Source organism: Culex quinquefasciatus, chromosome 2 (genome assembly GCF_015732765.1).
Source record: "Culex quinquefasciatus strain JHB chromosome 2, VPISU_Cqui_1.0_pri_paternal, whole genome shotgun sequence".
NCBI lineage: Eukaryota > Metazoa > Arthropoda > Insecta > Diptera > Culicidae > Culex > Culex quinquefasciatus.
In genome coordinates this window covers 585,495-608,734 of record NC_051862.1, presented here as the reverse complement: position 1 = coordinate 608,734, position 23,240 = coordinate 585,495, and the positions used below count along the sequence as shown (strand labels likewise).

The 23,240-nt window shown below is 38.1% G+C and overlaps 2 protein-coding genes across 8 annotated transcripts; both read left to right on the top strand.

Moving 5' to 3' along the window:
* Nucleotides 1-1,924: 1,924 nt before the first annotated feature.
* Nucleotides 1,925-4,863, top strand: LOC6040559 (probable ATP-dependent RNA helicase DDX27). The gene is made up of 5 exons (XM_001849889.2): nt 1,925-2,167; nt 2,228-3,079; nt 3,266-4,101; nt 4,160-4,591; nt 4,653-4,863. The coding sequence occupies exons 1-5, from the start codon at nt 2,015-2,017 to the stop codon at nt 4,801-4,803; spliced, it is 2,424 nt and encodes an 807-aa protein (XP_001849941.2). The 5' UTR covers nt 1,925-2,014; the 3' UTR covers nt 4,804-4,863.
* Nucleotides 4,864-5,244: 381 nt separating this feature from the next.
* On the top strand, nt 5,245-19,696 carry LOC6040557 (heat shock factor protein). Of its 7 annotated transcripts, XR_005277724.1 has the most exons (10): nt 5,245-5,521; nt 11,291-11,399; nt 11,463-12,039; nt 12,209-12,298; nt 12,621-13,613; nt 13,673-13,778; nt 14,324-14,401; nt 14,557-14,725; nt 15,070-15,252; nt 18,683-18,753. XR_005277724.1 is itself a non-coding variant. In XM_038257361.1 (9 exons), exons 1-9 carry the CDS (start codon nt 5,417-5,419, stop codon nt 18,850-18,852), a joined length of 2,355 nt encoding a protein of 784 aa, XP_038113289.1. In that variant the 5' UTR covers nt 5,245-5,416; the 3' UTR covers nt 18,853-19,696. The 7 variants fall into 7 exon arrangements, 6 of the variants coding, with proteins under 6 accessions (XP_038113289.1, XP_038113288.1, XP_038113292.1 ...); XM_038257361.1 differs by lacking the exon at nt 15,070-15,252 and having other exon boundaries at nt 12,621-13,571; nt 18,683-19,696; XM_038257360.1 differs by lacking the exon at nt 15,070-15,252 and having other exon boundaries at nt 18,683-19,696.
* The last annotated feature ends 3,544 nt before the right edge of the window (nt 19,697-23,240 follow it).

The following is a 23,240-nucleotide window of genomic DNA, read 5'->3' as shown; positions in this document are numbered from 1 at the left end:
CAAACAACCAAGGCCGGGACCGACATTTTACTTCCTCGTCCGATGGAAGGTTGCAGCAGATGGGAATCGAACCCAGAATCATCCGCTTACAAAGCGGACAGCGTAACCATTCAGCCACACACTGCCATATATTTTTAATTTGTAGAACTTAAGAGTTTTTGTTAAATAGGTCCTTTTAACAAATAAATACAATAGCTTAAAGTACGTTTAAAAAACACTCTAGAACTTATGCCTAGAATTGGTAGAATTTCAAAGATTTTTTTTTAAATGGAATTCTAGAATTTTTAAGCTTTTAGAAAAGCATGAGTTTTCAGAATTTTAAAAAAGTAAAGAAATTTAATTTGTAGATTTTTTTCAATAATTCAGAATTTGGGATTTATTGAAATTTTTGAATTTTCCAATTTTTAAGATTTTTAAGAATTATTAGAAGCTTTGGAATTTTTATACTTAACAAAATTTACAAATTATTTTAAGCTTTGTGATTTGTGAATTTTGTGATTTTTAATTACTTTTTCTTTGTTTAAATTTAGAATTTCCAAACATTATTGAATTGATAAAAATTTTAAAAAAATATTTTAAATCTTTGTAGTTTTTTGAATTTGAATTTTTTTTTTAGTTTTGTTTTTTTTAATTTGTTGTTGTTTTATGTCCTTAAGAACTCAGAAATTTTGATTTTTGTTAGATTTTTTTGAGTTTGTTCACGTTTCTAGAACTTGTTGATTGTTTACTGCCCATGTTCGCATAAATGTCCCATATGCAAAAACAGAAAGCTGAGAAAAACGCATAACAAGTTTGTCCCACACATAAGGCTACGTGTTAAGTTTTCGCGAAAAAACTGAATTTCCTCCTGATTTCTAGAACAAAGTACTGGATGTTATATGCTTTTCTGAAAGAGCTCGCGATTTTGAACCAAACTGCATCAATAACTCAAAATCGATGAAAATGCATATGAGACATTTATGCGATCAGGGGCAGTTTAGAACTTGTTGGAATTTTGAAAGCCGTGTTGAAAGCTCTTTGAAATTATTAAGAAAATTTAGAGATTCTTGCAATTATTTTTGTAACTTAATTTAATTTTTTGAAAGAAGTTTTATATTTCTTTTTAATTTTTTAAGCATGCTTGTTCAGAATTTTGAAGAATACGTTTAGAATTTAAATTTTTAAAATATAATTTTTTTTAGAATTTTATTTTCTTTTGTTTTGCAGTTTTTATTGTTTTTAAGGATTTTAATGGAACACTTCCATTTGTGCATTTTATGCTTTTTTCTTCAATGTATGAGAGAACTATCATCTGCATCACTCGAAACCGGTGCTCCATTTTTTGAATTTTCAAAGCTTTAATAAATTTAAAAATCTTACATTTTTAGAATTTTATATTTTTTTGTGGTTTATAAAAAAAAACATATATAATCTTTAGTTTTAAGGATATTTCAGATCAGTTTAATTTTTCAGGTTCAAAAATTAAAAAAAAAATCTTAAAATTTATAAGGCCGTTGCAAATATTTTTCGGTCCGAAAAATCAGGGGGCAACATTTTTTTTCAAGAAACTTCAAAATTTTAAAGGAAATTGAAAGCTATAGCCAACTGAAAACCATTTAAAATGCATTTTCCTGCGTTTAAAACCATATTCAGCATGTCTGTGATCGATCAAAAATATTTTTAATTTTTGTGAAATTCCAATGTACAGCACCGCAAAAAGTTTTTTTTTTCGACAAAAAAAATCTCTTCTCCCCCCTCGACCCCGACCAAAATTGAGGGACATAAACTTCAAAAAATATTTCCAACGGCCTATGAACAAAGGAAATTATGTATACATCACCCCTTGATCCCCTTGATATCTCCCTTCAACATTTTCAGTGTCGGGCAGTACAACAACAACAATCGTGTTTGACAGTTCCGAACTGACGGCTGTTCAAATGCGGCTCGCGCTGCAACATTTTGTAAACACACGTGCTAACGACCAGTCGTGCGGAATTCGTGGTTTAGTGTTTCCTCCGAAAATCCGCCTAAAATCATGAAAAAAGACAAGAAATCAACATCCGCGAAGGTGGTGAAGAAGTTGGCACCGGCGCTCGTTCCGGAGGAGGGCAAGTTCGACCTCATCAAAACGATCAACGAGGACGACGAGGTGGAAAATCTGTCGGAAGAGTCGGACGTTGAAGTCGAGGTGAGTTAGGGCATTTCCACCGGGGTTGGTTTTGGTTTTAATTTTGGTGTTCAATTTCAGTACCAACCGTCGAAGTTGAAGAAGCAAAAGCAGGGTGATTTCGATAGTGGATTTAAGTTTGTATCGTCGGTGAGCGAGTACAATCATGATACTTGGGATGATTTGATGAAGTTTGTGAAGAAAAAGAACCGCGGCAAGGTGGACGATAAGATTGCGAATGTGATTAAGGGTCGTTCGGGGAAGAATGCGGAGGTTTTGAACGGAGACGATGAGGTTGATCCGGATTCTTACAACGCGGAGATTGATTTGTCGGATGATGAGTTGAAGCATGATACGATGCGGACCAAGGAGAAGAAGGGCAGGAAGAGGGAGGTTTCGGAAAATGACGGTAAGGTTGAGATTGAGGATGAGGACGAGGAGCAGCAGGACTTTTTTGAGGAAGCTGGTGGGAATGAGGAGATTTCTTCGTTCTACCAGATGAATCTGTCGCGTCCGCTGATGAAGGCGATTGGGTTCCTTGGGTACATTTACCCGACGCCGATTCAGGCGGCCACAATACCGATCGCGCTGATGGGACGCGATGTTTGTGGGTGTGCGGCGACAGGAACGGGTAAAACGGCCGCGTACATGCTGCCTACGTTGGAACGGTTGTTGTACAAACCGAGCGCGGCTCAGGCTGTGACACGGGTGTTGGTGCTGGTTCCGACGCGAGAGTTGGGCGCCCAGGTTTACCAGGTGACGAAACAGCTGACGCAGTACACGAGCATCGAGGTTGGGATCGCGATTGGTGGATTGGACGTGAAGGCCCAGGAGGCGGTTCTGCGCACGAATCCGGATATTGTGATTGCCACGCCGGGTCGGTTGATTGACCACATCAAGAACACGCCAAGCTTCTCGCTGGACTCGATTGAGGTGGGTAATTTTTTTAGCTTTTATTGTTTTGTAGGAACTCCAATGATGAAACTTCCTTGCGCTCTGATTTTAAAGATGAGCTTAATTTATCAAGCTGCCGAGCAGTTTTAAATATCTGAGATTTGTTACGTAAATTTTAACTATTCGATTAGAAAAGAAATTTTACTAAAATGTCTCAAATTTTAGGTCTTGATTCTCGACGAAGCTGACCGTATGCTGGACGAGTACTTTGCTGAGCAGATGAAGGAAATCATTCAGAGCTGTAGCAAATCGCGCCAGACGATGTTGTTTTCGGCTACGATGACCGATCAGGTGAAAGATCTGGCCGCGGTTTCCCTTTCCAAGCCGGTGAAGGTGTTTGTCAACAACAACCAAACGGTGGCCTTCAACCTGCGCCAGGAGTTTATCCGAATTCGCGAGAGTCGTGACGCCGACCGGGAACCCATTCTGGCGGCGCTCATCTGTCGGACGTTCCACGACCATTGCATGGTGTTTGTGCAGACCAAAAAGACAGCCCACAGGCTGAGAATTCTGCTCGGACTGTTGGGAGTGAAGGCCGGCGAGTTGCACGGAGATTTGACCCAGTCGCAGCGTTTGGAATCGCTGAAGCAGTTTAAGGACGAGCAAATCGACGTCCTCGTGGCCACCGATGTTGCTGCGCGTGGTCTCGATATCAGTGGAGTCAAAACGGTCATCAACTTTGTCATGCCGGCCACGATGGAGCATTACATCCATCGCGTTGGACGAACGGCTCGTGCGGGAAAAGCCGGTGTGTCCGTGTCGCTGGCCGGAGAGCTGGAGCGCAAGATTGTGAAGGACATTATCAAAAATGCGGTGAATCCGGTCAAAAATCGCATCATCCCGAACGAAATTGTGGAAAAGTATCGCAAGAAGGTCCAAGCGCTGGAGGAGGAAATCGAAAACGTTTTGCAGGAAGAGCACGCGGAAAAGTTGCTCCGCCAAACCGAGCAGCAGCTTAGCAAGACCGAAAACAAGCTGAAAGGCATTTCCAATGGACCGAGGTAAGTTGAATTAATTGATTAAACTTCAAACTTTGCCAAAAACTCAATTTCCTTCCAGCCGCGAGTGGTTCCAGAACTCGCACGAGCGCCATCAGGAAAAGGAACGCCTCTCTATAAAGACGGATGAGGAAAAGGTCGAAAAGAAGAAGCAAAACAAAAATAAGCGCAAACGTGGCGGCGACGACAGCGAGGACGAGTTCGACCCGATCAAGTACCAGCAGGAAAAGAAGCAAAAGGTGGCGAAAAAGGCGAAGGCCGAAGCGGCGAAAACGCCCAAACAGCTGGCGAAGGAACGTGCCCTTCAGGAGCTAACCAAGGTGTCGATGGTGCAGGCGAAGCTGTCCAAGATCAAGAGCCGACCGTCGCGGGTGACCGCCACCGAGGACGAGAAGGAACCGGCCAAGGGTGGCAAGCAATTTAAGCAAAAGAAGCGATCCCGCTTCGAGCGGGATCTCACCGATGTGAGCAAGAAGGGCGTGAAGAAGTTGAGGTAAAATTTGCCTAAATAAAAATTTCGTGCAGGTAAACATGACAAAAATATCTATTTTCAGGTACGACGCAACGAAAAAGCAAAAGATGGACAAATTCGACAAGAAAAAGATGTCCAACATGAAGATGAGCGCGGACAAGTTCCGAAACAAGAAGGGTCTCAACAAGCAGAACAAGGGCAAATCGTTCGGTCCCCGGAAGGGCAAGCGCTAAAGTGTGTGTTTCGTGTAATATTTTGATACTAATTCAATATAAAAAAATATTGAAAGTTAATGCATCGTTTTATTTTTCCTTGACTTTTCCTAAAGCACAATAATTGTTAGGTTTATTAGGTTTATTAAGTATTATTAGGTTTTACGCCGACTAGGTTTTGAGGTAAGAAATTTGACAGCTTGGCTGCACTGTTTACATTTTTTGCACGTGTGTCTCTGTAAAAATGTGTGTGCGTGTGCGCTCGTGACGTCACGCTGTAAAACCTAATTAAATAGGTAGTTTTCTACATCATTTCCAACAAGATTTCCGAGCAATACATTCTACCCAACTTTTAGCAACCCGTTCACCCTTTGACCACGACGAGTGGCGATGCCCTAAATCTGTCACCGCATTCAAAAACGCAAATCTGACAACACTGCAGCCCAGCTCGTCAGCTGTCAAACGCATTTTGTTTTCGTCTGGCAGTCTGTGAGAGAACACGTTCGAGTCAAGTCGCGTAAATTAAATCGCACCAGTGTGTTAAAGTGAGAGGAGAAAAAAAAGTGGAATTTTTCATTTTGCACCGTACAGAGAACAATATTTCAAAACCGTAGAAAAACTAGGCGCACCCGTGATGCACACGTTCAGTGAAACAGGTGCCGGTGTTCCGGCCTTCCTGGCCAAGCTCTGGCGGCTGGTAGAGGATCCGGAAACGAACGATCTGATCTCCTGGAGCACGGTAAGAAAATCCGACGTCGTCGAGCGAGCCCGTCGTGAATTTGGTCGACGAAGGCAGCAAATAAAAATGGCCGACGTCTGTTTTTGCGTAGAAAATGTTCGATCCGTCGGGGGCGATTTTTTTCGGGAAAACTTGTGCAAAATGGTGCCAAAAATGTTGGGAAAGTGGTTTTCCCGGTTGCGGAAGAGGAATTTTCCAGGTTTTTGGCTGGTTTGGGTGGTTTTTCGGGTTTTGTTTCCCGTCGTCACTACGTCACGATGACACCAATGACGACGGCTTTTTTGCTTGTTGTGTTGTGTTTGTGGGTGTTTTCGAAAGGACGTAACTGTTGTTTTGCTACTAATTTTTTTTTCGATTTTAAATTTACATTAGAATAAAATTTATTCTAATGTAAATTTAAAATCGAAAAAAAATAATAAATTAGTAACAAAACAACAGTTACGTCTTTTCGAAAACATTTAATCAGAGTTATAAGCTTTTTTAAAGTATTTTTTAATATTGCCTTTTTTGAAATCCATATTCTGTCCCAAACAGTCAAATTAGCTCTGAAGAGCACAAAACATTAATAAGATTTTCTTAGTTATTATCTCTGTACTCACTGTCTTCCAAATTAGCACAAAGTGCACCTAATTTTTCTTATCACAAATTTTCGGTTCATTTTTGGCAGTTGTTTTTATAAAGGACCAGAGACAAGCCTCTGCGCGTGGCGTCGTTACGCGTTGGATTTGATCATGATTTTGTTACGTATACCATTGAACTGATAGATATTGTATTATCAGATTTTTGTTTTAGTAAAGTGTATTATATTTATAAAAAAAAAAAACTAAAATATAGTTAGAATCAAAAACAAGGAAATTTTTATTGTAATATAAGATAAAAATCTTTTAATCTCGGAAAGTTTAAAGCAAGTTTAGATAGGACCATTTATATTAGGTGCTTAAAGTTCACATCTGTGATTGGAAAGTGGGTTTTGCCAAATTAGTAAAAAAATACATTTTAAAATTTAAATATTCAAAAATTTTAAAATTTGAGAACAAAAATATAAAAAAACACAAAAATTAATTAAATTAAAAAATTACATAAAATAAAAAAAATACAAATTTAGAAAATGGAAATACTTATTTTTGAATGCAAACATTATTTTCAATATAAAAAATTAAATGGAATTTAAATATTTTATAACTTTTTGCTTCATTATTTTTTCATTGTTATAGGCTGGTACCAGGGATGGAAGCTATATGGTAAAATAGAAAATGATAAAAACCCAATCAGCAACACATTTTTTAGGTCCCTTATTGGGATCCCAAACAATCTCCCAAAATTTTGGAGCGATTGGTTGAGCCCACGATTGGCGCAAAGCGAATCAAATTTGCATGGAAATTACTACGCGGAAAGTTGCATTTTGTCATTTTTGAATTTACAAAGGCATCGGGACTGGCAACACCAGCCAGCAACAGTCAACTGTTCGGAGCTCCTCAAACTTTTCGATTTTTTCGCCGTAATTAACCGTGTTTACCCGCGAGTTTGCTGCTCCAGCATGCCAAGGGCCGGCCGTGGCCGTGGCAGTTCGAGTGCGGCCTCGAAAAAACCCGCGAAGTTCATCTACCGGCAGAGTGCAGAAAGGTAAACACACCAACGCCGCATCGACCGCCATCGCGCACGGGAGCGTGCCCAGTGACGTCACCGATCCATCGTTTTTACACGTGTCATACCGTCCACGTGAGTCCCCAGTACGGACGAGACAATCGACCCGGGCATCCGGAAGCACTTCCGGCCAGCAGCAGCAGCAGCAGCAGTCCACCAGCACTACGACAACAACCACTTCCAACGTTCCCACCAGCAACGAATTTGAGATGCTGAGTGGAGAAGAAAACAACACCGCCAGTGACAGCAGCAGTGCTAGCGACGACGATGACGATGATGAACTTGCGCGCAAGCAAGAAAGCAGAAAAAGTGTAACTCTCCGAAGGAACGACGTCCACCTCCAATTTTTGTTTTGGATACGTTGGCTGACGATGTTGACGAGTTGCTTGAGGGACTCAATATTGTCTCAAAATCAGCAAAACTTCTGTGCAAGTGATTACCCACAAGAAGCTGCATTTCGACTTGGTGGTGAAGAAGTTGAAGTTGCGAAACTTCAAATTCTTCACATTTGATCCTGCAGAGAAGGTCCCAGTGAAGATCGTCCTTCAGGGATATCCGGACCGCCCGATCTCCGACCTGGAAGAACACCTGACGGGCGTCAAGGTAAAGCCTCGAGAGATGAAGGTGCTCTCAAAATCGACTACGGTGACAGGTACGTACACCTTGTACCTCCTGTACTTCGATCGCGGGTCCGTCAAAATCCAGGACCTACGGCGGATCAAAGCACTGGACGGCTTCTTTGTTACGTGGCGATTCTATACGAAGAATCCGGCCGACGCAGCTCAATGCCACCGCTGTCAGAAATTCGGACACGGTTCCAGAAATTGCAATCTTCCACCCCGGTGCGTAAAGTGCGGTGAGACCCACTTCACCGAAAGGTGCAATCTTCCGCGGAAAGACCAGCTGGGGGAAAACGCCCAGCAGCACAAAGCGCGCGTCAAGTGTGCGAACTGTGGTGGAAACCACACGGCGAATTTCCGTGGCTGTGCCGCGCGGAAAAAGTACATCGAGGAGCAGGACAAGAAGAAGAAAGCGCCAGCGTCCCGCCAACATCCAAAGACATCGAGCTCGAACGCTGCAGCAGCTGGCGGCGGAGCGGTTCCATCGACCAACCCAGCGTTCCCTCCCGGTTGGGGAGGTTCGTACGCTAGAGTAGCCGCTTCTGGGAGCGGTACTTCACCGGGACAAGCAGACGTCACCGGAGATGACCTCTTCACGCTTCCCGAGTTTTCGCTCTTGCTGGAGAGATGCTCACGCGCTTCCGTGCCTGCCGGAACAAGGCAGAACAATTCCAAGCTCTCAGTGAGCTGATGATGAAGTACATCTACAACGGATAAGCTGCCTTGTGCAGCGAAGTTTTTCGACGTCAATGGACAAAACATACTGTGATTTAGTTTTAAGCTTTTCTATTTCTATCCTTTTCCTTAGTAAATCTAGAAGGTTTTTTTTTTAATTTTTCCTTCTCTTGCCAAATCCATTGTTAGAATATCCAATTACATCAAAATGAATTATAGTTCAAACATAGTTGAAAGGAACTCCAAAACTCTATTAGGTTATAAGAATTACGAAATTGTGAATTGATTATTTACTAATAAAAACTAATTGAATTGAATTGAATTGAATTTACAAAATTCATGTTTTATTATTTTATAAACTAATATCGTAGAAATATAGCCATGGGAAGTGCGTCACAAAAAAGAGTCAGAGTAGTGTATTGAAATTATCAGTGAAATTCACATTTTCTGCCAGTATTGCCAAAGGAACTATGAAATACAAAACAAACATGATTGTTCTTATATTTTGATTAACCTTACGTAAAATCTTTATGAAGCAATGTTCAGAAGACATCAATTAGTTAAATTGCACCCCAATTCCTCAAATATAATAAAGTTTTCGAAAGTTTCCGCTTATCTTGGCAGTTTTGGCAAAAAATATAATTTTTACCGAGTAGGTATTTCGAAATGTCTCTCTTGAACTTGAAGCACAATACTGTCTTTCAGAGAGTTGTTAAGGACATTCAAATGTGTTGTTTAAGAAATCAAGTTTTGATTCCACCCTAATGGAATAATAAAAAAAAATCGCCTGCGAGTTTTCTTCACCAACAAAAGAGAGAGGAGAAAAATCATGCAAAAGAGAATCGCTCGCGATCTTCTACAAAGGAAATCAATCTGCTGATGATTTTTTTTTTTGAATTTCCTTGTCATTTATTTTGTTTTGTTTACACACATTGTTCATCTATAAAAAGTGTCCAGTAATTTTTCGATGTGTGACGTTACACTTGCAAGTGTAGTAGTAGAAAAGATGTTCCGCTGGATAATCAAGATGATGATTTTTTAGATTCCTTTTATCGATCTTCGTCCACGAGAGAGGAGAGCCATGTTCCTCTCGGATTTTTTTTCCCCTTGATGAACGTTCAAAGATTTTCTATTGTTGATGATTCCTCCATTGCTGGCTGGTAAGAATATGTTTAAAAAAGTTTTCGTTAACGTTCGTTTTTTGGAAAAATTCTGGAGTTTTTTTTTTAAAAAAAAGGTCCAATACAGTCATCCCTCATATTCGGAACAGTTTACAGATCTGCCAATGTTCAACAAATCATAGAAAATCGATAATTGAACATAATGATTTGCTTTACGTTTTATATCAAGTTTTTAAAGAAAAACATTGACCCTTGAAATCCACAAATTCGGAACACTTTTTTCTTACGATGTAAACAAACTTTCTTTTTCTCTCCAGAAGTACATAATTTTTACAAAAAAATGACTTCACACTCTGAAACCAAAAAAAAAATCAAGCCTAGCGATATTTTGAACATGGACTGATATTTTTTTTTGTGAAAGTATCAAATAAATTCAGGTGTTCCACAATTGTGGGAGGCACAATAAATCATGGAACAGGCAATTTGGAACAGGCAATTTGGAGGCAGTGTTTTGCTGCTCTGGATAAAATAGTCTTGAAATGAGGGTTTTTGTTCAAAAAGTACTATTTTTACTAGTGAAATAGCAAGAGAATGTCCAAATAAAGGTCCTAAAAATAGCAGGGACGACAGAAAAGTTGCATTTTGCATCTTATTGACAAATTACCACAAAAGTGTTCCAAATTTGTGGGTGTTCCGAATATGTGGGATGACTGTAAACCAAATTTCCAGATTTTTCTTTTTGGGTGTTTTTGAAACCACCTTGAGTCAGGGGTATAAAAAACACCCAAAAAGCAAAAACTGAAATTTTGGTTTATTGGACCTTTTTTTTTAAAAAAAAACTCCAGAAATAAACGGTAAAATTTGCCCGGAAAATGAAAAAAAAAATCACTTTTCTGAAAATCTTCATATAAAATCTGGGTGATCCAATTTTGTGCGGAATTGCAGAATTCTGCAAGTACGGGAATAGGACCTATGATCTTCGTTGATTTTCGATGATTTGCCCCGAACAAAATCGACGACCGCATCAAAATGGGCCAAGTCCATGTAAATTGTGCACTTCTTTCTAACCTACAAAAATCAAAACGGCGTATAAAAGGGTAAAAGAGGTTGAAAGTCATGAATATGTAAATGAATGATAGAAAAAAACAATCATTTGATGATTCCAGCATCAAAATATCAGAGGATATAGCGACCACTATAGCTTGTGAGTTATCTTCGTGTATGTCGTGCTTGTCAGCAAGAGCATTCGCTTTCTATCACTCCTACTCTTTTCGTATTTCACGCTCCCTCGTCGATGATTCTTTTGTTTTCTCAAAAAACCGCAAGCAGGAAGATTGTGATAACGTTCCGTAAAACAGCGTTGTTTTTCTTTGCGGCTTTTGTTGCTACGCTCTGTTGAGGAATCAGGGAATGAGAGAGAAAAAGAGAATGTCTAGATACCGGCAGTTCTTTTTGTCAAGAATTTCGCTACGGAGAGAAGGGCAGTGACAATTGGGAGATGAGATTTCGGTCATGATAACTGTGCTAGCTGAGAACTGAAATTTTGATATTTTTACAAAACCGTTCATTTTATTTTCCATAAAAATGATAACATCGTAAAAGAAAATATTTATTTGAATTCGGCCTTTAGGTCTCAAAATTAAACTAATTTATTTACTAAATATTGAAAACTGTAGGAACAATTGACTAGAATCAATTTTGTTTTCCAGGATGGCAGGAGTTTCATCATTCAGAATCAGGCACAGTTCGCCAAAGAGCTGCTGCCGCTAAATTACAAACATAACAACATGGCCAGCTTTATTCGCCAGCTGAACATGTGTAAGTAGTTTGACCTCTTTGTTTTGCGCGATACTAAAATAACAAAATCTCCTTCCCTTCCAGACGGTTTCCACAAGATCACATCGATCGACAACGGTGGCCTGCGGTTCGACAAGGACGAGATGGAGTTTACGCATCCGTGCTTCCAGAAGGACCACCCGTACCTGCTGGAGCACATCAAGCGCAAGATTGCCAACTCGAAGCAACAGCAGCAGCAACAACAGCAACAGCAGCAGGACGACAAAAGTTCCACCAAGGTGGAGGCCGTCAACCGGGTGCTGTCCGAGATGAAGAACATGCGCGGCCGGCAGGACTCGCTGGACTCGCGCTTCTCCACCATGAAGCAGGAGAACGAAGCGCTGTGGCGTGAGATTGCCATCCTGCGCCAGAAGCACATGAAGCAGCAGCAGATTGTGAACAAGTTGATTCAGTTTTTGGTCACGATCGTGCAGCCGTCCCGCGGTGGGCTGGGTTCGATGAACGGCAATGGCAACAACAAGCGTCGGTTCCAGCTGATGATAAACGACGCGCCGCCGACGACGCCGGCGAAGGTAAAGAAGACCGGCGGGGAGGGCGCCACGATTCAGGAGTTGGGCGAGGTGCTCGAAGAGGTTGCCTTTGAGAACGAACAGGACTTGTTGTGAGTATCGGGTGGTTGGGTCAGCTTGGTTTGATGATTAACATAGAGAGAGCAGGGTTTCGTGGATTTCGTTTTTGTTTGTTGCTGGCGTTTAATGATTTTTGCAGCTAATGCTGATACGAAACCTGGGTTTATTGATGGTATTGATATGTACTGTACATGCTTCTAGGTCGCAGAGTAAAAACAAGAAAGAAAAACCGACGGCGGGTAACGGTAAAGTTAGGAGCGAAAAGTCAAAAGACTCGAAAGAATCGGCCAGGTAACGCTGTCTTCTCATTGCATCTGTATAGCCTTCGAGTAGACGTTGCTCCTTCTTATTATGTTAACATGAATCCTCCGCTTGTTGTGTCCCCCTTGATAAACAAAAAAAAACAAAAATTACTTGTTTTCATACTCTGATTGGATTGCTATAATTTTTTTGAGTGGTTTTTTAGTTCGTTCCTGTTCTCACAAAAATCATAAAATCCGCTGTCAGCAGTACTGTTAACACTGCAATGTTTAAAACAACCCAACACACATCTCTAATTTTTACCAACTAGCGGTACTTTCAATTACTTGATCGCACTTCATAATCACCGTAGGACATCCGAGGTTCCGGAAGTTACGTCCCCAATTTCGATAGCGCAACAGTCGCCGTACCGGTCGGACAGTGTCAACGAGGTCATCGAGGAGGTGACCAGCCCGATGTCGTATTACGGCGGCCAGCAGGAGCAGATCGCCATCAAGCGTGAGCACGTGGACCGTACGCGACGCATGACCGGACCACAGGAGGAGGAAGGCGGCAACGTCGTCGACGACGGCTCGTACGACGATGAGGGCTATCTGGTTGATCACGTGGAGGAGTTCGAGGCGGGAACGTCCCAGCTGTACCACGACTCGGACATGTTGGTCACGCCCATGGTCATCAAGGAGATGCAAAAGCAGGAACAACTCAAACAAATGCAACAGCAGCAGCAGCAACAACAACAACAACAGCAGCAGAAGGCAGTTTCCAAGGGTGAAAGCCTGTTGAAGATAAAGAAGAATGGCGCTATTCACAAGGCCCAGAAGAGTCTGTTGGCGAACAACAAGCATGCCGAGTCAAGCAGTGGCAAGAAGATGCACCACGTCGGCGTCGGCAAGACCATTTCGTCAAACGAGCAGTCCGGCACCAGTGCGGCAGGTCCCTCCGGGATGGGCAACTTTGTGACGGACTCCATACCGACCACGTCCATCGGGTACGGCATGAACGACTTTATCGTGAATGACCAGGTGCCGAGCGATCTGTTCGACGACAACGACAGCCAGATGGAGAAGGAATCACCGATGCTGGGCGTTGGGTTCAACTTTGATGGCGGATTCTACAATCCGAATGTGAACATCAATGAGATGAAGGGCCGCCAGCAGCAGCTGCTTCAACAGCAGCAGCAGCAACAGCAACAGCCCCAAACGCAGGCCGCAGGTCCAAGCCACGAGAGCAACCTGCAGGTCGACGATGAGGACGACCTGAACGGTGGGGACGAGTCGGACAAAGCTGGACGGACCTTAGCCAGGTTTGTTAGCAACGACAGTGACATGAATAAACTTAACACGATGTAAGTGCTAGGGTGTAAGTTCTGGTTGTTCAAACGCTTGGAAATTTCCCTACTTTCAGCATCGATTACGGACATCACATCGACACCGTCCAGACCGATTTGGACTCGCTGAAGGATTTGCTGAAGGGCGAAGGATACCAGTTTGATGCCAACACGCTGCTCGGGGTAAGTTTCTGACCGATTAGGGCGTTTGCTTGTTGATGTTGATAATTTGAAAATTTTAAGTTTGCTTCCCCAGAGCATGTTTCTTTAGATTTGGAAAACGAATTAATTTTCAAAAAAGTACTAAAATATCATCGGATAAAATAATTGTTTGGTCTGCATATCGTTGATATGAAAGAATAAAAACATTTAAATTTTAACGCGCGTAGTAATTTGGAATAAATATTTGAAAACGTAGATTTGTCTAAAACTTCAGCTTTGCCTATTTTAAAGGTTCGTAAATTTGCACTGCTGATAATTTGATGCTTTTCTTTTTATTCCTTTGAAAAAAATAAACAAAAAACAAACAACTACAATAATAAAACATAAAACAAAAATTACCAAAAACAAAAAACTCAACTGTGATGCCACAACTGATGACTTCTGATGAATCGAAAACACAATCACACGTTGATGAATAAAAAAAATCCACCCTTAAATCAAACAAAATGTACCAAAACTGTTCTAAACAACGCATAAAAAACAAAATGATTGAACACGCATTTTAGACGACTGGCGGAAACGGTCCGCAGTTTGGCAGAGTTTATTTCGCACCGTCTGCATTTGACACGGATGCCCTGAACAAGGTAGCTATGCCATCACTAATCTTCTGTTGATTCATAACTTAAGTAATTTTCCGAGGAATCTGCCAAAAAAAAAAAGCTCGAGTAAAACTCGCATCGTTGGTCCTCTTTTCCAAAAACGTGCTCCACTTTCTTTCAACTGCTCTTCCCACTTTTAGCTTTTTGCCGGAAACGAGGACCTCTTGGGGTACGACTTCCCGATGAACTTGCCCGACGCGGCCAGCGTGACCGACGCGCAAAAGAGAAATATCGCAGTTGGAGGAGCAGGAGGTGGTGCAATTACGGCCGGCGTGTCCTCGTCAAACTCGGCCAGCAACGGCAGCGGAGGTAAGCAGAGCCCTTTCCGGGGTCGAGTTCGTTTTATTTTTTAAGCTGATTTTTTGTGAATGGTGTCCGCAAGACGCACAGGAAAGTCGATTCGATTGGAGTAATTTTAACGTTTTTAATTTTCACTCATTATTATTTGTCCAATTCTTTTCTCGAGAAACGTTTTTTCAACGAAAGTAAAGTTTGATGCCAATAATTTTACTGTAATTTCTTTCAAATGAGTCACAATTGCCCCGTGAGATATTGTTTATATTGATATTGAATATATATTTCGCCGTTGACTAACAAACTCACGCCCGCCTCCTCCCCTTACAGAATAATCAAACTGTGACTTTTCTCCACAGGAATGTCTAAATTGTCGACGTTGCAAAACTGTGGTTGAAAGTGGTGGTCTCTCTGTTGTGGTTGGTTGTGCTTAATGCTTAATGGCAGGCAAAACTCTGGGAATTGTGGTGATGAAATGTGTATTCTAGCTAGGATTGGAAACCGCGCAAAAAGGCAAGACTGGCGTTAAAAAGTTCATCCAGGTATATATCCCTCTCACTCAATGCAAAAAAAAAAAACCAAAAAAAAAAAAACAATCAAAAACGCTCTTTTTTCCATTGTTGCAAACATGCTGGTTCCAAAAAACGAAACTATTGGCACTACGCCCCCCGGGGCATGGCCTTCCTCTAACGTGGGATTTCTGCTCCAGCGCCTCTGACGAGACAGGAGAAACCGGGACCGACGTTTTACTTCACCATCCGATAGAAGCTCAGTGGATAAGGCGGGAATCGAACCCGCGTCTCATAGCATCATCGGGATCGGCAGCCGAAGCCGCTACCCCTGCGCCACGAGACCCACTGGTGCATCGGCCGGGATGCTGGTTCCAATGAACGTCTAATTTTTACAATAAATCGAATGGTCGTTTGTCTGTCATTTGGGCTCTCAACAAAAAAAAAAAAAAAAAAAAAAAAAACTGGTGTGAAACAATGCGCGTCTGACTTTGAACGAGAATTTCCGGTGTCGATTGTCAATCTAATTTTTATTCTCTTGACTGATTATTTTGCAAACGCTGTCACCCTAATTACTGCACGCTATATTACATGATATTTCGATTCACAGACAAACAAACGTAAACATCTAACATAATCCGTCAATCAACAATTTAACGGAATGTTTGAATGACCGGAAACTCACCACAGCCCATTTAAACGCGTTTGCCAATTGTTTCAAACTGTATACACGAGCACTACTATACTTTTCGCGCGGAACTACATTCGTTCACAACTAGATGGCTCTAGTGCGGGGTGTTTGATGAATTTTCGATTATCAATGATTTACGTCTGTTTGGCTATGATATAGCGGTCTAGTGCGATAGTTAAAGTGGCTGTTAAAATTCAATTTAAAAAGATCTGACTTTTCCTCGACTGACTTCTGTAGGTAACAAAAATGAAATTTTCCGGAAGCACGAAATTAAAAAAAACAGTGTTAAATTTTTCCTATTGTCTGTGATAACATCTTCAAACAATTTTTTATTTGATTTTAGAAAAAAAAAATTAAAGAAAATTATACCTCTAACAAATCATTAAGAGTTGATCTAGAAAATTCTCTAAAAACTACAAATTTTATTTCGTCAAAAAGTTTATGAGGCGTTTAAAAGCATTTAATTTTACTGCTATGTTCTCAACAATAATTTCTGTTTTAACTCATAAATTAATAACAATTATTAAAAATAAATAAATATGCACCAAATCTAAACGTACAGTCCAGACTCGATTATTCGAAGGATATTCGAAATACGAACAAAGAAATTGTGTTTCCTTTTTTATTTCTTGCTTTAATCATCAAATTTGAATCCTGCGATCCCATTTTAGTCAAATTTGAATCGTTGATTGCTTGTAAAATAAAAAAAAAGCATTTTTTCAATATTTCATCATTGCCATTTGGGCCGCCATCTTGGATTAAAAATTCTAATTCACTTTAGAGTAGCTTAAGGGTCATATTAAAACTCAACAATCAAAAATAAGACAACGAATTATTTTTTTTTGCAATTCCGTCGTGAAACTACTTACTTTTCCTGTCATTCTTGAACGACAAAATAGCCTACTTTTCTGTACCAAAAATAACAGAATCGAATAGCAACACTTTTCAAAATAAATGCTGAAAAGTAACACTTTTCAACATTTTTTTGATTTAAACGATTAATTGAAAAAATACATGAAAATTTGACATAAAATTTCACTCAGTGTGTGTTTTTTGGAATTGCAAAAAATGTTGTATGGAACTCGTTGCAAAACTTGATTTTTCCAGCACTCTTCGTATTTATCCAACTTGGTGAACCTCGTTGGATAAATGTACGACTCGTGCTGAAAAAATCCTCTTTTTGCAACTTGTTGCATAAACTACTATTTTTGTGATTCGATTATCCGAAGTGAAATTTTGCCAAAGTCTTCGGATAATCGAGTCTGGACTGTACCTTGAAAACATACAACATTTCAAAAGGCGCCACTTTCTAGATTATTATGTGTTTTCAAAGCACTCCTAAAAACCTACCTTAAATATGTTTGATAAAGTGCAAATTGTGACATTTTTTGTAGAAAAAATTGTGTGGTCATAATAGTGATAGTGAAAAAAGTAATATAAACAATATCTCTGGCAACAGCTTTGCCTGTTCATATAGCCCTGTCACACCCTCAAAACCAAAAAGGCTACATGAACCTTGTGACCAGAAAAAGGCATCGACAATTAGGCAACGGCATTCAGTGAAAATTTTAGCATTTTACAAATAACTGTAAAAAGTAAAAAATCATTGCAATCATTTGTTTTAAAAAAAATCTGAGTTTTACCGATTTGTTTTATCTTACGGAAATAAAAACTTTCATCGAAAATTAACTAAAACTCAAAATATTGTTAAAGGGAAAGGCAATGTTTTTTCGTTTTTCATTCTTTTCCTTGTTTTAAACATCAAATTCGAGTTTGCGACCCCATTTTAGTCAAATTTGAATAGTTGATTGCTTATTAAATAATTTCAATATTTCATCACCGCCATTTTGGCTGCCATATTGGATTTACATTTTTTAATTTACTTTAGCGTATTTTTTTTCGTGATTCGATCATCCGAAGTGAAATTTTTCCGAGGCCTTCGGATAATCGAGTCTGGACTGTACGTTTTTTCAATATGCATGCATTTGTACATGCATTTTTAATTTAGTTTTTTTAAGAAGGTCATATAAACATATGGAACACAATAGCTCTAGAAATATTGACGTCGAATGAAAAATAAAAAATATGCACTAGAGTCACTAGAAATTTTTTGAAGGTTGTAGATAAAAAAAAAGAAAAAACAATAATAGAAATATTTCAATATTTGGATAACTCTTGTCCCTTTCTGAGATGGTTGTAATTGGAAATTGTATTTTTTTTTCAATTGTTTTTGGCTATAACTTAATAACTCCTATAAACATATGAAACACAGTAGCTTGATAAGCTATACACATGTCTTTTTTACAACAACGGATAATGATTTTCTAAAATGTATAACATGGCAATTTTTCGTGCAAAACGGCCCCTTTTGTTAATCTTCCGGACTTTGGCCAAAACTGTATTTTGTATATCACTTTTGATGGTTTTACAAAACTCATCTATTTTGAAGTATCTAGCGTAAAAAAAAATCTTGAAAAAAAATCGACAGCCCTTTTTTGACAATTCTCACAAAATTTACCTCAATAATTGCTAAATATTTTGGACAAATAGACCGATTCCTTTCAAACTTTCCTGACAACTTCTATTTTCTCTAAATTTTTCACAAATCGACACCATGAAATGTGCAAACGAGAGAGTGTGTGTGCCAGCGTGTGTGATTTCCGTTTACTTTCTGTTTGGTTCATGTATACTTTTAACTCGTTAAATCCGTACCTTCGTCTAGGGTTTAAACCTGCATAATAACGACCGTTTCTTGTGCGCGTGTGCTTCCAGGTCTTCTAGAGTCCGCAGGTATTGCTGCTGGCGGCGATCCGACGAGTCAGCTCATGGCATACAAAAATCCGGGAGGGAACGCGACCACCGTCACCGGTGACTACATCGATCTGAATGAGTTGCTCAATCTCGAGGCTGGCAATGAAGAGGAAAATTCCATTCTAATTTAACCGTTGAAAGTAATTTGTGTCTTATAGCGTTTGACCCCGTAAAATGAGAAAGAGAGAGTTATTTGTTTTTGTTTTGTTTTTCCATTCTTTTTTTTATTAAATAACTTGACTAGCTGTGTACGGGAATGAGTAATATGAAAGAAGCCTTTATTTTGAGCATTAAAAGTTTGTAAAAGTGAGCTAAGTGTAAGGACATGAGTAAAACGTTTCCCCCAGTAGTTCAACTTTCATCAGGAATTGTTCTTTTTTGTCTATTGTCTTTGATCAAAATTGGATGCGCTAGAGCGACAATATCAGAGATGCAATAAAAACACACCTTAACCAATGGAACAACCGACCGCCCGCGTGTAATAATCTCTTCAAGAGAAAGCACCATTCAGATTGACCGTAAAGAGGACGACTTTGGATGCGATCGCCGAGAGTGAGTCTACAGCGTTGATAGAGAATCCAATCCACAATTTTCAAGCCACACAACCGGATCACAATAATTTCTTAGTCACTAGAACTAACGCGAACCAGCTGTTGGAAGGCCAACAGACACGCTGCTGTACCTGACTGCGAATGAAAACGACCGGTAAAAAAAAACTAACAAACTCCCTAGATTGCAGTATGCACCGCGCTATTCCCGAATATTATCCCCTTTTGCTATTGTTTCCTTCATTTTAAGTGACGTAAGTTGAAGAAAACTTGACTCGTAGATTAAACCGCGCATTTAGTGGTAAATTATGTTCTAATGACAACAAAAAAAGATAACTAACATTTATTATATCAATTATCTCTTAAATATCGTTTATTGGAAGCATGGAAATTATATTTGAGGTAACCTCTGTTACAAAAAAATAAAGAACTTTGTACTTGTGTCGTAGAACAAAAAGAAAAATCCTTACAAATTTTTACTTTGGACTTTTAAATGTTTCACTCACGAAGTTAATAACGCAATAGGAAGCGAGGAACCAGGGTTTGCTGCAAAGTTTTGCAAAATTAGTTGTTTAAATAGTGAAAATCAACTATTTGGATGGGAAATGGATCCAATCCTTAACCTGTCAAAGAAATCATTTTTATCAAAATTTCAGTTGGAGCATTCTATACGAAAATAGCCTGGAACGAACACTTAAAGCGTGTTCTAGCGTATCGCTCGTACGGACTCAGGACAAGGGTGAGATGTAGGCGTGTTCGGGTGCCGGGAACCTGGTGCTAAGATAAGCCCGTTCTTACACTGATTTCAGTTAGAGCATTCTGTACAAACACAGTCAAGGGGGCTTTTCCTACAACCAAAGTTGGCTTTTTGCATCCTTGGTTCGTCCAAACAATTTTAGCAGCTGTCCATAAGAGAATATGGTTCGTGAATCTGTTTCTCGGCAAGTGATTTTCTGATCGATTTGGTGTCTTCAATAGAGTTGTAGGTCATAATGAGAACAATTCATTTTTTTTTAATTTTTTTTGTTTTGGACAAAAACGGTATCTTTTGAAATATGATTTTTTGAAAATATGATTTATCGACAATCGTCGCCGTCGTGCCAACTTGTCGTTAAAGCATTTTGTGCCAAAAGAACGCCATTTTGTGCAGCTCACAATGCCTTACCTTTTAAACTTCACAGATCCCCAAAATTCGATTTCAATATCCAACAAAATCCTAAAAAAAAACTCCGTGCATTTTTGTCACTTTACATATGAAAGAAGTTTCAATCTTGTCGTGCTTTCTGTCACTCCCTGAAAATTGATGTAAGTGCGACAACTGGCCAGAGGGATTTCAGGTCAAAACGCGTTTGACGCACGTACACATGGTGTCGATTTCTGGAAAAGTCAGGGAAAACCTGGAATTGTCAGGGAATTTTATTTAACCTGGAAAAGTCAGGGAAAGTCAGGGAATTTTAAGCTGGGTCAGGGAATTTCGATGATCTTAAAAATATTACTACAAAATTTCATTTCTTTTTGAAAATTCGCCCTTGAGCTTTGCAACATTGATAATATTTAATTTTCTATATTGTTCAGTCCGGAAAGAACGCAGAACTCCATATAAAAAATGCTTAAGAAAAGGGTTACGATGAAAATCGCGTAGCTTGTTTGCAATATGTTTAGGTTTAAAAATCAACTAATTTGGATATGATTTGGATTTCCGTTCAACTGAAAATTACAAATTACTAGCGCACACAGGGTGGGACAATATGAAGCAGTTGCTCCACCATCCTCAGAGATTTGTTTTAAAATTGATCGTTTGCTTAGCATAGACCATAGGGACCATAGAGAAAATCATACATTTTGTCAGAAAAATGAATAATTTAAAAATCTGAAATTCTGATGTTTTGGAATTGTTTCTTAATTTTTTAAATTCTTATTCTAAAATTCTAAAAAAATTGTAAAGCTAGAATTTTTTTTCCAAAATTTCACTTTATTATTCGTTATCTATTTTTTTATTATTCTCAAAATTAAACTGAACTATGATTTAAAAATGATCCAAAGTAGTCTAATTTTGTGTAATCTAAAATGTAAGCAAAATAGTGATGGTGAAATGGAACTAAAAATTGAAAAATTAAATTCAAGAATTAAAGAAATAAAACACAAGTTTGTGGAAAAACAGGGTTGTTACACTCAACTCATTTTTAAACATACTGACTATGAATATTTCATTTCTTTAAAGTTTTGAGTAATGTTTTTAATCCTTATTTATTGTTTTTTTTTTATTTTAATCTTGTGAATCTTAACCATATTTAAAACTTCTCCTGAAGATACAGACATTTGGATGTAACAAAAATTATTATTGGGCATGTTCCACAGTACGTGCTTCTATCCCAAATATGAGCCTGATTGGACGTAACAGAAGCTTCTCCGCCTTGAATTTTAGATGGGATTCAAGCAGTAGAAATATTTTTTTTAATTTGAACATTCTTGAAGAAAAATAAAAAATCCAAACATTCAAAAATTACAGCTCCAACTTTCAGAATTGGGTTATTCAGAAATTAGGAAATAAAATTAGGAAAAATAGTATTAAAAACCCAAAAAAAAAAATCATATTAAAAAAAATTTAAAGATTCGAAATTTTTGAATCAATAATTTTAAAAAATGAAAACAAAGATCAAAGATATCATTATTTAAAAATAAAAACAATCAAGAGAACAACAAAAAATATTTTTAAATTCTTAAATTCTTAGATTCTTAAATTCTTAAATTCTTAAATTCTTAAATTCTTAAATTCTTAAATTCTTAAATTCTTAAATTCTTAAATTCTTAAATTCTTAAATTCTTAAATTCTTAAATTCTTAAATTCTTAAATTCTTAAATTCTTAAATTCTTAAATTCTTAAATTCTTAAATTCTTAAATTCTTAAATTCTTAAATTCTTAAATTCTTAAATTCTTAAATTCTTAAATTCTTAAATTCTTAAATTCTTAAATTCTTAAATTCTTAAATTCTTAAATTCTTAAATTCTTAAATTCTTCAATTCTTAAATTCTTAAATTCTTAAATTCTTAAATTCTTAAATTCTTAAATTCTTAAATTCTTAAATTCTTAAATTCTTAAATTCTTAAATTCTTAAATTCTTAAATTCTTAAATTCTTAAATTCTTAAATTCTTAAATTCTTAAATTCTTAAATTCTTAAATTCTTAAATTCTTAAATTCTTAAATTCTTAAATTCTTAAATTCTTAAATTCTTAAATTCTTAAATTCTTAAATTCGTTTGAAAATTCCGCAAAAGGCAACAATTTTAAAATTAAACATGACTTCTTACTTTAATTCAAATTTTTGAATTGTTTTTTTTTTTGAAAACTTTTAACTTTAAGTTTTCTTTAGGAAATGAAGTGAAACTAACTCATCGCAATTTTAAACATGCAACAATTGTAATTATTATTATTTCTAGAGTTATTTTTAGAGGTCCTGTAAGCTATTGTGTTTCATATGTTAAAATGGCATCACCAGATTAAAAAATATAGGACAATTTTATGGTTGCTCATTTTGGATGTTCGATTAGAAAAAAATGATTGACAAAATAAAAAAAAAGTTTTTCAGTTTTTGCAGAATCCATCGTTAAATAAATAAAATAAAAAAGTCATTTATTTTTATCAATATCTTTAATTTGCAATATTCAAAAAGGAAAATGCATGAAACCATAAAAACGCTCCAAACAATATATTAGTAAAAAATATAAAATAAAAAAATTGGTGGTCTGGAGAGGTCAGGGAAAAGTCAGGGAATTTTATTTTGGGATTTGGATCGACACCATGAGTACAAGTAAGACTACCGTAAAAATTTGTAATTATAACTCTGGTCTCCAGCATCCAACTTCAACCAAACTTCGGGACAATGCACATAATGGTCAGCCAAGCAAAACGTGTTTGTTATTGTTTACATTGCGTGCTTTCGTTTTTGTTTATTCAAGGTCAAACATTAAAA

Excerpts from the sequence above, each read along its gene's own strand:
- LOC6040559 (XM_001849889.2), top strand. The coding sequence starts at position 2,015 with ATGAAAAAAGACAAGAAATCAACATCCGCGAAGGTGGTGAAGAAGTTG. Across the intron at positions 3,080-3,265 it reads TCTCGCTGGACTCGATTGAG|GTCTTGATTCTCGACGAAGC; the intron begins GTGGGTAATTTT and ends CTCAAATTTTAG. Across the intron at positions 4,592-4,652 it reads AAGGGCGTGAAGAAGTTGAG|GTACGACGCAACGAAAAAGC; the intron begins GTAAAATTTGCC and ends ATCTATTTTCAG.
- LOC6040557 (XM_038257360.1), top strand. The coding sequence starts at position 5,417 with ATGCACACGTTCAGTGAAACAGGTGCCGGTGTTCCGGCCTTCCTGGCC. Across the intron at positions 13,779-14,323 it reads ATGCCAACACGCTGCTCGGG|ACGACTGGCGGAAACGGTCC; the intron begins GTAAGTTTCTGA and ends CACGCATTTTAG. Across the intron at positions 14,402-14,556 it reads ACACGGATGCCCTGAACAAG|CTTTTTGCCGGAAACGAGGA; the intron begins GTAGCTATGCCA and ends TCCCACTTTTAG.